The following is a 15,158-nucleotide window of genomic DNA, read 5'->3' on the forward strand; positions in this document are numbered from 1 at the left end:
CTTTTTTTTGGATGACGGCAGTTAATTTCTCCATCAACATTACTTCATTGATCCTTCTTGTGACCGTAGCTCTAGATGGGGCTTTGGTCTGCTTCCATGCGGCCGAAATGGCACATCTGGCTGCAGTCAAAATTGACGTTATTAATTTAGACATTGGTGGGGGAAGGTCTGAGATTGGTTTGTTTAGCACCAGGGTCAGTGGGTCTAGTGGTAGGGTTAGTCCTGTGACTTGTTTTATAAGATTCTGGATCTGTGTCCAGAATCTTTGTATTTCCGGACATGACCACCAAATATGGGCCATGTCGCCCTTTTGACCACATCCATGCCAGCATAGGTCAATTGCGCCGGGGTAGATCTGGCTCAGTCTAACGGGAGTCAGGTACCATTTGTATATGTTTTCTTTTATGATTGTGCAAATTGAAGTTTTGGATGCTTGCTCCCAGATCTCCTCCCAATCTTCTGGGTCAATTGAGAGGCCTAGTTGTGCAGACCATCGTTGCATGTATCGATGGTCGGGTGGGGTGGAGGGTGACTCTAGTCCTTTGTATATCTGTGAGATCAATCCTTTTTGATAAGTCCTTTTAGTGCATAGGGATTCGAATTTGGTTAATTTGGGGAATTTGGCGGTTGGTGAGAGAGATAATAGGAAATGTCTGACCTGCATATATTTGAAAAGGTGTAAGTCTTGGATGTCAAATTTGTTTCTAATCACCTGAAACGTAGCGATCTCATCTTTCTGCAGCAGATCGGCCACCATCCTAATATTGCGATCGAACTGGGGGGGCTGAAATTGGACGAATTGCCTAGGGGAACACCCTGGGGGGAATTTGGGGTTCCCGAAGATGGGGGTGAGCTGTGAGGGGGATGCTAGCAGACCGTACTTCCCCTTGCTTTTAAGCCATGCTTCCCACGTGCATTTCATTGCTCCCAGGGCAAACCTTTGTGGTTTGGCCCCGCTGCCCCCAGACGGCCACATTGCCACCTGGAGATAGAGGGGACAGGCGTAGTGAGTCTCTATCTCTAACCATGAAGCTAGGGCCGGGTCGCAATTCCAAACTACAGCCTGCTTCAACTGTGCAGCGAGATAGTATTTCGCTAAGTCGGGGACCCTAACTGGGTGTTATTTTAAGTATATTACTGCATAAATTGGCTATGCAAACAAATACATAAATATACCTAAATATTACTGAGGGTATAATACCAGATACAGACCATGTTTACTCATCACAGCTAAGATTTAGGAGCCGATTCTATACGTGCCCAAGCGGCCGATCGGAAAGTCCCTACTGAGGTCTATGGAGAATTTGGGTTGAAAAGCACATATTGAATCAGCCCCTTAGGATAAGATAAAAGATCTAAAAAGAAAAACTGATCTCCACTTTTTGCGTAACCCTTTTCTTCGGAGATTATAACTTTTTGACTGATAAATGGGATCAGGCTGAAATTTGCAAGAAATTGAAGTTCAGAGGAAAGTTACTGAAAAACAACACAAATGGCAACTTTTCTATATATATATATTATATATATATCTATATATATATATATCTATAGGGAACCATGTTAAAAATGGTTTTTGAAGCAAAAAGTGGCACTGTGTGCTCATTTGCATGTCATTCCCCAGAATCCCTTGCTGCAGTGGAAGTGCTGTGTGCTGGGTGATAATGGTGAAAGGCGGGGTTGCAGACCTGCCTAAGACATGCAGATGAGCATACAGTTGTATTTACATATATATATTTGCATGTGTAGTCTACTGTAGATGAAAAACATCTAGATGCATCAACATCTTGTAGAGTTTATTCAGCAGATAATGGTTTTACAAAATACAGATACCGGATCTGTAGAGTAGAGAAAACTATTTTTGACATGGAACAAATGGTTTAATGGTTCAGTTCTTGGGGATTCCCCCGCCCCCCACCCCCCCCCCACCCTATTGGGAAACTAAACCTGTGTGGTTTACTTTCAAAATCATGATATTTTTTAGATTTTGGAGTCATAGAATGAAAGCACAAATACATCACTGAAAGCCATCGAGCATCATCCCTACAGCAAATCAAAATGTAGTCTAATAGGAAGTCGTCACAACATCGGGGAATGACGTCGTTGCAGCTTCCTATTGCAAAACCCTGGCAGCATTTTGGGGGAGTTCATAGTTCACAGGCATATTACAAAAAATCTGCGTTCTCCAATAGTGGTCTCTCCGTAAGCCTGGTCCCCATAAAAGGGCTGAGGCAATGGCATATTAGTTTCCCCAGGCTGCTCATTTCTGGTCATAACCCCCTTTCCCTCCCATCCTTCAGAGACCATGCTGTTCATCTCTTTTGATGTGTGTGTCACGGTCATCTAGCGTCACCCTGGACCTACATCTCAATTTCTTAACAACTTTTCCACCTGGCTTCTTCACTTCCACTCCTGTCACACCTACTGTCATCCTGTGAGACTTTAACATACCTATTAACAATGTCAATGCCACTTTCAGATGCCAATCTCATCTATTTAACCTCCTCCTATGGTCTCTCCCAGTGGACCACCTCTCCTACTCACTGCAATGGACACACTCCCTTGACCTGATTTTTTCCCGCTTCTTCTCTGTCTAACTCCTCTAACATGCTCATCCCTCCCTCTGATCACCTCCTAAGTTTTAGCCTCACCCTACCCTCTGCACCCTCCACACCTACAGAAACCTACGTGCTCTAGACCCCTCCAATTTTCAACCTCTTGCTACCCTGACCTAGCAACCTCTCTATATGGCAGTATACGCTCAGCCTTAGAAAAGACGGCTCCTATTACCACATGTTGCATCAGTCATCCTAAGCCCCAACAGTGGTACACACTCGTTTTACCCGCTACCTCCAAAAGTACTCACGCACTGCAGAAAGTTACTGGAGGAAATGCAGTAACAAATTATGTCCTCTAACACTCTCACCCCCCCCCCCCCCCCCCTCAGCTCAGGAATTTCCTATCACGCATCATCAGACTCCCCCCCAGCGTTAGCAGAAAAACAATTGGTATGCGTGCACCACTGTGCAGCAGGTGTGCACTAGATACAATATACACTATTCTACACTAATTGTTGCAAAATATGTCTGTATAGTACTGGGGAGTACTGATTGATGACCAAGTATAATTATCCCATGGTACTCACCGTCCATATGAGTGAAAGCAACCACGTTAAGAGACACAAAGACACAAATGGAATAACAAATTAGATCCGGTCAAATGACCACGTGTGTGTGTGTGTGTGTGTGTGTATGTGTGTGTGTATGTGTGTGTATGTGTGTGTGTGTGTGTGTGTGTGTGTGTATGTATGTGTGTGTGTGTGTGTGTGTGTGTGTGTGTGTGTGTGTGTGTGTGTGTGTGTGTGTGTGTGTGTGTGTGTGTGTGTGTGTGTGTGTGTGTATATATATATGTATATGTATATGTATATATATATATGTATATATATATATATATATATATATAATAACCACTGATGGCACCATCCCTTAATAGATGCAGACCAATAGCTAGCACAGATAATGCACCTAAAAAGCTTCCTTAATGTAGAATAATTCCTCCACATAAAGTCACTAATATAGACGTGGAGGTTGTTTAGAATATAAAGTCCTCCTTAGTGTGAGATATTACTCCTTTTTTCATGGTAATTGATGCAGCCGCACAAGAGAGGATACCCTCCTTATTTAGAGAAACCTCAGAAAAGAAAAGGAATGGGAAGGGCACAATTTCAAAGTTTAAATGTTTTATAAGACACTTTAATTGATTGTATACATATTAATGCAATGGTATACACACACACACACACACACACATCAATGCAATGGTATGCACGCACACGCACACGCGTGCGCGCACACACACACACACACACATCAATGCAATGGTATGCACGCACACACACACATCAATGCAATGGTATGCACACACACACACACACACACACACACATCAATGCAATGGTATGCACGCACACACACACATCAATGCAATGGTATGCACACACACACACACACACACACACACACACACACACACACACACACACACACACACACACACACCAATGCAATGGTATGCACACACACACACACACACACACACACATCAATGCAATGGTATGCACACACACACACACACACACACACACACACACACACACACAATGCAATGGTATGCACGCACACACACACATCAATGCAATGGTATGCACATGCACACGCACACACACACACACACACACACACACACACACACACACACACACACACACACACACACACACACACACACACACACACACACACACACACACACACACCAATGCAATGGTATGCACACACACACACACACACACACACACACACACATCAATGCAATGGTATGCGCACACACACACACACACACACACACACACACACACACACCAATGCAATGGTATGCACTCACACACACACACACACACATCAATGCAATGGTATGCACACACACACACACACACACACACACACACATCAATGCAATGGTATGCACACACACACACACACACACACACACACACACAATGCAATGGTATGCACACACACACACACACACACACACACACACACACACACAATGCAATGGTATGCACTCACACACACACACACACATCAATGCAATGGTATGCACACGCACACACACACACACACACACACACACACACACACACACACACACACACACACACACACACACACACACACACACACACACACACACACACACACCAATGCAATGGTATACACACACACACACACACATCAATGCAATGGTATGCACACACACACACACACACACACACCAATGCAATGGTATGCACTCACACACACACACATCAATGCAATGGTATGCACACACACACACACACACCAATGCAATGGTATGCACTCACACACACACACATCAATGCAATGGTATGCACACACACACACACACACACACACACACACACACACACACACACACACACACACACACACACACACACACACACACACACACATCAATGCAATGGTATGCACACACACACACACACACACACACACACACACACCAATGCAATGGTATACACACACACACACACACACACACACACACACACAATGCAATGGTATGCACTCACACACACACACATCAATGCAATGGTATGCACACACACACACACACACACACACACATCAATGCAATGGTATGCACACACACACACACACACACACACACACACACACACACACACATCAATGCAATGGTATGCACACACACACACACACACACACATCAATGCAATGGTATGCACACACACACACACACACACACACACACACACACACACACACACACACACACACACACACACACACACACACACACACACACACACACACACACACACACACACACACACACACACACACACACCAATGCAATGGTATACACACACACACACACATCAATGCAATGGTATGCACACACACACACACACACACACACAATGGTATGCACTCACACACACACAAATCAATGCAATGGTATGCACACACACACACACACACATCAATGCAATGGTATGCACACACACACACACACACACACACACACACACACACACACACACACACACATCAATGCAATGGTATGCACTCACACAGTTAAAAGGCTTTTTTTTTTTTTAAACTGAATTGATTAAAAAATTATAATAAAAAGGTATAATTGCCCGAAGAGAGTCTCTGTTCTTTTCACTTCTCCTGCATCAGCTGTATGCTGTGCAAGTCTCTGTAATCCAGTAATGCAGCAAGTCTCTGTAATCCTCACTCTGCCTGCACCAAGTGAAGAGACATTGGGAGCTGTACACACCGGCTGGACCATCCAGCTCGCGTCACTTCCGGTCAGTCTGACCGGGAAGGAGCGGGGGGGATCAAGCCCCGCACAGGATACTGTTCAGGAACCGAAGGCATCCGTGGAGAGGAGCTACAGCCACTGCCGGACAGCGGAGGTTTGTGGAACCTCAAGCGGACACCTGCCAGAAGCACTGATCATGCTGAGCAGCCCAGCAGAGACCCAGGGAAGGCGCTGCCCTCACATTTGGAGATCCAGCAAACAGCTGATACAGGAGAAGTGAAAAGAACAGAGACTCTCCAAGCAATTATACCTTTCATTATTTTTTTAATCAATTCAGTTGTAATATTTCATGCTATTTGTGTGTGTGAGTGCATACCATTGCATTAATATGTGTACAATAAATTAAAGTGTCTTATAAAACATTTAAACTTTGAAATTGCGCCCTTCACGTTCTTTTTCTTCTCCCCCAGCTTTGAGACATTTAAAAACTCAGAGAGCTCACCTTTTCAAGGAAGCTTATCTGGCACCCCTCTAACCCCATTGGGACAGCTGTGAGGATGCACCAATTTCCACGCGATGTAACACCCCCTAACCTTAATGTGATCAGCTGTGCGGCTGGACCACACGCCAACCTGAGGTATAGTCCATCCCACAAGCAGCAACTTCACTGTTTTGTTTCAACATTTCCCTCGTGATTTTAAGCTCACGAGCATAGTGCCCTCGTTACCTCTTTGTACCCGTTTGTCCTTATTTGTATGTAACTTTATATAATGATGAAATCTCTGTACGCCCCACTGTACCGTGCTGCAAAACACGTTGGGGTTTTACAAACAGACGATAATAAAAAAAATAAAATATGCTCCCACCAAGTTTTCATACTTTTGTTATTTTAACGGACACCTTCATGTCGCTTTTTTGGAATGATTATTGATAGAACTACCACCTCTAAATCATTTGTTTCACGGCGTCGGCTCCCACAGGAAGGCAAATGCTGCACTGCACATCTAGAAGTAGTAAGAACGTTGCTCTCCATGTATAGGTGCATAAACAAAGACAATGGAGTTAGATGCCAGACATCCTCTGCGATAAGGACTATTGATTTTTGCCCTTTTATTCTTATTTATATTGAAGTAGAAAGGTGTTCCACGAGCTTGGCCGAGCAAGGAAAAAGAAGTCACGCAGGCATGGATGCTTTATACTGAAGGAGAAGGAAAAACTAGGCCAATATTTCCACTCAAATGGCTCCACCTTCTGGCACAGTCTCCTGAGCCAAGAGACTATTCTATTTCTCTTCGAGGTGAGTGATTTGAAACACTCCCTTTGGGAAGAGTAAAAAAAAAAATTGGCCCACAATATGTAGGTTTAGTGTAAAAAGCTGCTCCGGGGAAGATAAATCCCCTGAAATGAACATGCGGCTCCATATTAAGATAGGGCATATCTATGCAATTTAGATTCACAAGACATTTTTCATAGCTGTGAGTTTTCCAGTTAATGGGTTAACCAAGATCACAACTTGGTGTTTGTTTGTTTTACTGCCAAATGGAAAGTATTTCCACATGGTAGGGGATTCCCTGTTGGTGTTTCTGAGAGCACTAGGGGTAAAAGCTTCAGTTATTAGTGATACTCATTAGGGTTTGGTCCTGCATTCTTCCAAAGAGAAGCCGCTTTAGATGGATGGAAATGTGTAGACATGCAACGATTGCATTATTATTGCTCCAGCATTTTCATTTTGACAAGGAAAGGCTTCGTTACCAAAGGGTCAACAACAACAGTCCTTTGCAGGGCTGTGACAGTGCAGAGGTAACTGAATGCATAATTGTGACATGTGTATTTTTTCCAAGATAACCTTTTAACATTCAAATGATGCAGAGCATCTCTAACACAATCCTATGCCTTTTACTGACAGCAGTGGGGAGTAGCTCAAGGAGTGCAGTATTGTGTTAATATTGGCTACTTCACTGACAAGCTATGTGTGCTGCTGCTAGACTAAATATTAATAAAATACCTCTTCACAAGTCTATAGAACACCCTCTTTTGTAAGGCGTACAGTTCAGTTATTAAAAGTGCTTTACACGCGCTGTGGATTGGACACGGACTATAAAAAAAAATACCATACTGTACCTTTAAAGGGTGAGATACACTGTAAAAAAAAATTAATCAATTCTGTCAGGCCACGCTCGGCTTGATATCACAGTTAGTCATCCTTTAAGACCTTTCACTGTACTGCCTACAATCATACTCATTTGATACCAGCCCTCTGCATTGTAATTGCCAGACTAGACATCTGCCGTTAACCCCCTACCAGTGTTAAGGGGAGAGAGAAGGAGGGGGACAGAGAAAGAAAATAGATCTTCGAGCCTGCACTGGAAAAAAAATAAATATATAGTTGTTAAACATCAATGCTTGATATCAAGACCAAGATGTGATCCTGACTATCCATTGTGAAATACCAGTCAATGACTATGCCAATAGTGTGATCGGAGCTGTCAGCTAATGCCTTTTTAATTTGTCAAGCCCAGAGAAGTCAGTGTGCATATCTAATCCTTCAGACAAATGGGCATTAGCAGGCCAGTCTGTTACATGAAGGCAATACAAGCAAGAGTCATAGATCTGAAACATGTTCCCTCGCAGGCTATGCATAGGCAACAAGAAACTCTAGTCCCCATTAGCTACAACTTTGCAAATATTATTACCTTGGGTATTGGAGGAAAATTTGCAGTCTATGTTGGAATTTGACCATTTTCTTTAATTAAAGAGGTAATATTAATATGCAAAAACAAAGTGATACGGATTTAGGACTACACACCGGTTTCCATTCAAAAAACGGAAACCAAAAAAATACTGGCGGCAATTGCTAGAAAAAGTCACCTGGTGAGTGAGCCCCATTGTCTCATGCAAAATAAAATTAGGTGAGTGACTTGTCCAAGCACTTTTTTTTTAAAACTGTATTAAAGGAGTGTAAAGGAGCTCTCTGTGTATTTCAAACATGAACTGCTGCAGTAAAGTCCAAGAACATGAGTGCACCCAACACAAGTCAAAATATATATCCTACATACCTACATAATCTTAATTTCCTGGATAGTCTCCATGGCAATGCGCACCAATGGGTTAAGTCCCACCCTGCAGCTGAGATAGCACAGAAATAACGTTACCTGTAGGAGGTCACACCTCTCCTTTCCAGGTAGGCTTGTAGTGTCAAAGCTACAAAAAATAAATAAATAAACCACCCCTATAATCTTACAAAATTAATATAGTTTCCGCCAAGCAAGGGATGGGATTGGTGCGCACTTCCATGGACTATTACAGGAAATTAAAATTACGGTAAGTAGGACATCAATTTCCACTTCTCCTGGATGTTCCATGGCAGTGGTCACCAGTGGGAAGTGGACAAGCAGTACCAGGAGGCAAATAAATTACACCACAAGCACTGCAAAACATGTCTATTTATAGCCACAACAGACTGCAGTACTTTGTTTCCAAAACATGCACAAATTAGTGGGTGATGCCCGAGCTTTCATGATGCCGTCATCAATCTAGTATAATCTGCTCTTAGACCTTCTGGAGTCTACCTTCCTTGGATGGAATAAGCCTTTGTAATACCCCTTGTCCAGTGACCAATGGTTGCCATGGATGCCGGTTGTCCCTTTCTTGCTCCTGACGGCAGAACGAAAAGTCTAACTTTCTGAATGACTCATCTAAAAAGATATTGTTTTAGACATCTCACTACATCCAACATATGAAGCGCCCTCTCCGTGCCAATATGAAGCGCCCTCTCCGTGCCCCAACTGGGTTTGGACAAAAACGAAGGTAGTATGATCTCCAGATTAAGATGGAAAACAGATGACCATAGAAAGAAATTGTCGCACTGGTGAACAATGAGGTTCATTAATTGATAAGGCCTGTAGCTCATTAATTCTACCAGAAGCACTCTTTTTAGGGTAAGGTCTATATCTGAAGATTGCAGAAGAGGTTCAAAAGGGACTTATGTCAATGCATCTAAAACAAATGGTAGGTCCCATGGTGGGACAGGATTTTGGAACTGCGGTTGATTTTGCGCACTACTAGATCCATTGAAGCCAACTATCTATCCAATAGCGCCGATAGTCGTTACTTGTACTTTGAGTGTTGCTATTGAATCCTTTTTCTAAACCTGACTGGAATTCTAGAATAGACAATACGGGTGGATCTCAGAAGTCAACCTTGGACTGATATACAGAAGTGATTCCAAACCGTGTAATAAACTTCAGACGTATTTGTTTTCCTTGCTGCAATCTGAGTCTCTATGACCCTGTGAGAATCCCTTTCTCTGCAGCATGCCCCGCTCAATCGCCAAGCCACCAAAGTCCATCTCTTCGGCCTGGGATGATGAACTAGGCCCGGAGATAGAAGGTCCAGCGATATTGGTAAGCGCCATAGTGGACCTTTTAGCATGTTGATTAGTAGGGAGAATAAAGTCCTGTGAAGCCAGAATGGTATTATTGACATGACTTCTGCGCTTTCCCTTTATATCTATCTTTCTTAGAACTCTTGGAATCAAGGGTACAGGAGGAAATATATATGCCAGGGTAAAGTTCCACTTGATAGTGAGAGTCTGTGTAGGCTGCTGCTGGATGAAATTCTCTTGAGCATAACTTTGCTGTTTGATGTCATGGCCATGAGGTCTATCTGTGGGAGGCCCCATTTTTGCATGAGTTGTGCGAATACATGATCCACCAGGGCCCATTCCCCTAGATTTATCGTATTTTGGTTTAGGAAATTTGCTCCATGATAGTTTCTACCTGGGATATGCATAGCAGTTATATCTTGCAATTGGCATTCAGCCCAATTGAAAACGGAACGAGATTGCACCAGAAGGCTTCGACTTCTTGTTCTTCACTGCTTCTTTATATATACACGACTGCCTGAGCGAACCAGCAGATTTGTTTATACTAGACCTTGAGCGAACGAAATAATTTCCTGCATTATAAGATGTTTTTGCACGAATTGGGCTCCCCATCCTGTGCCACTTGCATCGGTCGTGACTGTGACCCACTCCTGATCTTGTAGCGATCAACCTTGTTTCCTTGTTTTAGATTGTGATCTTGTTCCCATCATAAGGAGACTTTTACCTTCTCTGGGATCCCTTTGCTGACCATCACATTGCTCAATGAAATGGACTTGGAACATCTACATGTGCCATCTTGCCCATTTTACCACCTGTATGGTTGATGAGCACTTCCCTATAATAGTCATACATTGACATGCTTTCAAGCCTTTTGTTGTATACATTAGGTGACTAAACCAGTAGCATTCCTCTTGACGCAAATATGTATTTTCGAAGAGTAGATTACCTTCAAATGGAATCAAAGATAGATTATTCTTTTAAGATGCATCTCTAAACCAGGGTCGTAAACACAAGGTTCTTCTAGGCAATCCTGATCACACCATAGATCTGGCCGCTAGTCTTACAGAGTCCAGCGATGCGTCTGCAATTAAATCTGTAGCTAGCTTCATCTCAGAACACGCGTTTATGATAGATGCTTGCTTGATGCCCTTCTTCAGAGCTTCTTTAATTTTGCTGATCCACAATTTCATTGCTCTGGAAATAGTGGTGGTTCTTATTGCCGTCCTACAGGAGGCTCCTGCTGCCATGAACAACTTTCTAAATGCACTCTCCATGTGTCTATCCATTGGATCGCAAAAAGATGCTTTGTGGTCTACTGGAAATGTTTTTCTTGCGAACCTGCTAATAGCTGTATCCACCTTTGGAGGGTTACCCCATACCTCCGTCTCCTTTGCTTCGAAAGGGGTACATTTCTTACTGATTGATATCTTCTTCTTAGAGCTTCTGCCGTGTGTTCGTGCAGTCTGGACTTGTTCGCGCCTACACCGGCTACCCGCTATCGCTTGTGGTCAGTATTAGTTCCCGTCATTGTGGCGACCATACGGCTTTTTCCTAGAACTTCCACTGTGACTGTTTAATCTAATTAACTTTGGTTTTGTGTTTTCATGTTATGTTATGCTTCATAGAAGTTAGTATGATGCTAGTATCCCTTGATATGGGAATGTCCATGCATTTTATGTAAGTGTTATATGCATTTCTGGATGTCATTTAGCTCATTTTCATTTGTTGTGGATATTATTGATTGTGACACATTGTTTTTTTTTTGTTTTTTTGGTCTTTTTACCAGATATTACAATTGTTATATTTTAAATTTAATCCATGGTGCGCTTTGTGTGCATTGTTTTTTTGTTCAGTTAAAGGCAGCACTGAATGCTCCATGCTGCCTGCGTCTTCTATGTCCTGGTTTGGTCACGTGATTGCTTGACGTCACGTTCGTGACTGGGGCCTCCAAGAGCGTGCTACAGAAATTCAGACAGACGCCACACGTCCCGCCCGCGCAGTGGATTCAGAGCGGTCAGTCGTGCATTGATTTGCCGTGTATGGAGAGGGGAGACAAGCGCGTCCTGTTCCTCACGTGGGAGCATGTTCCCCGTGCAAGAGAGTTTTCCTTCGTTCGCTGCTGCCTGTGTGGCATTTTGCAGCATAGCTTGTTCAAGGCTTGCACTGACCGACAAGCACCCCGAGGTGTGCGAGAATCAGGTCGTCAGTGGGAGAGAGACTGAGAACTCCCCTGATATTGACTGAAAAAGGCAGTCATGTAAGCCCCAAAACGTCTAGGAAAAAATAAATAAATAAAACTTTACCTCAGCTAGTAGTACAGAAAAAAAGACTTCCTGGAAAGGAGGTGTGACCATTTATAGGACCTCAAACAGGTAAAGAGTTGTTTTTTGTCCTATCTCAACTGGAGGGTGGGACTTATCCCATTGGTAATCACTGCCATGCGAGAAACGGGAAAATTCTGTAAATTAACCCTTTCAGCAATAGTTGCAGACGGGTCTAGAATGCGTCACAAGACCTCTCTCTAAAGCAGCAAAGCATGTCAGAGAAGGTATACACTTCTATATTGCACACACTTGTAAGGGTAACAAAGATCAAAGTGTTTCCCTGTGGTGCAATCATAGGCACGTCAGGTGGGTGCAAAGACCAGAATCATTATTTAACAAGCTACAACGTATAGTGAACTCCCCAAAAATCTGGTCACACAAAAGATTTCAGATGGAACACAACTCAGACAGAGAGCGGTGTGAAGTAAAACGCATGGCGGCCGGGTTACAACATCCAGGGAAGTTCTTGTCCCACCCAGCGTCCATCCTTCCTCCTGGGGACACTATGGTGGGCAGACATGGACGGAAAGAGAACAGCAATAAAAAGATGGCTTTCCCTTACAAAACAACAACTGGGCAACCCAGGTTTTTGTATTAATAGGTGCAGGGCAGTAGGTTAAAATGCTAATTCTATATTTTTCATACTTACAGGAATGACCACTACATCATAGAAACTCCACGCCAGAGCCCAACGCATTGTTCGCCCCTGATAAAATTCAGTGTGGGCAACTTTAGGAACCTGAGGGGAAAAAAAATGGATATAATTGTTCAATATTTAAAAAAAAAAAAAAATGGTTTAATTCAATCCATAATGCATTTCAGTAGTTCTATTACCCGAGTCAGATTAGATTAAGATTCCTCCAAACCATTATAGCCATTTAATAGTACTAAGACGGCTAGTAAAAAAGTTTAATTTAAGGACCACCTGAGAAGCATCATGACTTCCTCTCCTGCCCCAAACAGTGCAATTTTACAGCCTCCCAAATGCAGTACAAAAACTCTAGTGGAGGGCAGAGCACAAAAATATCTACAGTGCATTTAATAAAGAACAAACGCAGTGCTGAAGAGAATAGTAGATCTGGGTTAAAGGTGCAATCCCACAGTCAGCCAGTTGAATTTCTTAGGGACCTTGGAATGGGGAAGTGTCGGTCAATCAAGTTCTTGCTTTACCCTTATCCCACCCTGTCCTGATCAGAGAACCAATAAAGATAAGGGGATGTGGTAAGTGAGGGACTTGGGCAAGCACTGGCTGAACACAGTGGTACGTATCACACAAAAGGAAGCAGCCTGAGAAAAATCAAACTCCTCCCCAGTTCAACTTTAAACAATAAATAATACTTTTAGGTGTCAGATTTGGGTCAAAAGGGCTTCAGTTATCCAAATAAGACCCGTTAAACATGTCACTGGAATTTTGTCGAAGGAGGGATTGTCCATTTAAATGGCAATAAACTGAAGAGGGGAGACTGCTATTACTGGAGTTATGTCAAATGTAATGTCAAGGGTAATTGAGTCAAGAAAAAAGGTAGCCCATGCTTTGTGTGTGTTTTTTTTTTTTTAAAGCGACTTTCCCCCCCACCCCTGGTAGAAAATGTACACTTTTTTTCCTCTCCAAAAACATGCCTCCAGCATCTAAAGCCAATTCTGTAATACATCCAGGCTTCAAAGAAAGACTCACAGTTGTATCATGACATGTGAGCTACAGAGAATATCAAAACTTACCCCGTGTATTCGTAGCTCTTCCTTCAAAGGAGCCAAGCTGCATTTTTTACCCAGCATGCAGCTGTACCATCTACAAGAAAATAATCAACAGGGTGTGTCATTGGCAATCTTTACTTTGCTGCAGGAAAACACAGACGGGCCAAGTATGTAGTATTAATACATTATGAGTTGGTCAGACATCTTGACCTTTCTCTCAGCAAAATGACAAACATGCAGGGGAGAGCTGGGACTATTGTCCCGGGCCTGGCCGCTACGTGGGGGGTGGGCGTCTGTTCAAATGCGTGCAGCTTCTGATTCCCAGTCCCCAGCTCTTTCCACCTGCTGCTGTGGCCAACTGCCACATCAGCACGCAAGGGGCAAAGGCCTTCCATCCCAATGTAAAAAAGTGTGTGTGTGTGTGTGTAGGGGGTGAAAAATTGTGTGTGGGGTGGAATTGTGTCTGTGGGGGGTGGAATTGTGTGTGTGGGGTGGTGGAATCATGTGTGTGTGTGTGTGTGTGTGTGTGTGTGTGTGTGTGTGTGTAAGAGTGGATGAATGGTGTGTGTGTGTGTGTGTGTGTGGAGGGGGTTGGTGTGTGTGTGTGTGTGTGTGTGTGGAGGGGGTTGGTGTGTGTGTGTGTGTGTGTGTGTGGAGGGGGTTGGTGTGTGTGTATGTGTGTGTGTGGAGGGGGTTGGTGTGTGTGTGTGTGTGTGTGTGGAGGGGGTTGGTGTGTGCGTGTGTAGGGGGTTGGTGTGTGCGTGTGTAGGGGGTTGGTGTGTGCGTGTGTAGGGGGTTGGTGTGTGCGTGTGTAGGGGGTTGGTGTGTGTGTGTAGGGGGTTGGTGTGTGTGTGTGTGTAGGGGGTTGGTGTGTGTGTGTGTGT

At 43.5% G+C, this 15,158-nt stretch overlaps 1 protein-coding gene across 1 annotated transcript in view; it reads right to left on the reverse strand.

The window, feature by feature from the left end:
- The window catches only part of METTL16 (methyltransferase 16, RNA N6-adenosine), a 121,593-nt gene that overhangs the window by 12,506 nt on the left and 93,929 nt on the right, over nucleotides 1–15,158 (reverse strand). Inside the window, exons 7-8 of the mRNA XM_075594368.1 lie at nucleotides 14,299–14,368; nucleotides 13,229–13,318 (exon numbers count right to left, since the gene is read on the reverse strand). Of these exons, the coding sequence (XP_075450483.1) occupies nucleotides 13,229–13,318; nucleotides 14,299–14,368 (160 nt within the window). The remainder of the gene's footprint in view (nucleotides 1–13,228; nucleotides 13,319–14,298; nucleotides 14,369–15,158) is intronic.

Source organism: Ascaphus truei, chromosome 3, assembly GCF_040206685.1.
Source record: "Ascaphus truei isolate aAscTru1 chromosome 3, aAscTru1.hap1, whole genome shotgun sequence".
In the NCBI taxonomy this organism is placed as follows: domain Eukaryota; kingdom Metazoa; phylum Chordata; class Amphibia; order Anura; family Ascaphidae; genus Ascaphus; species Ascaphus truei.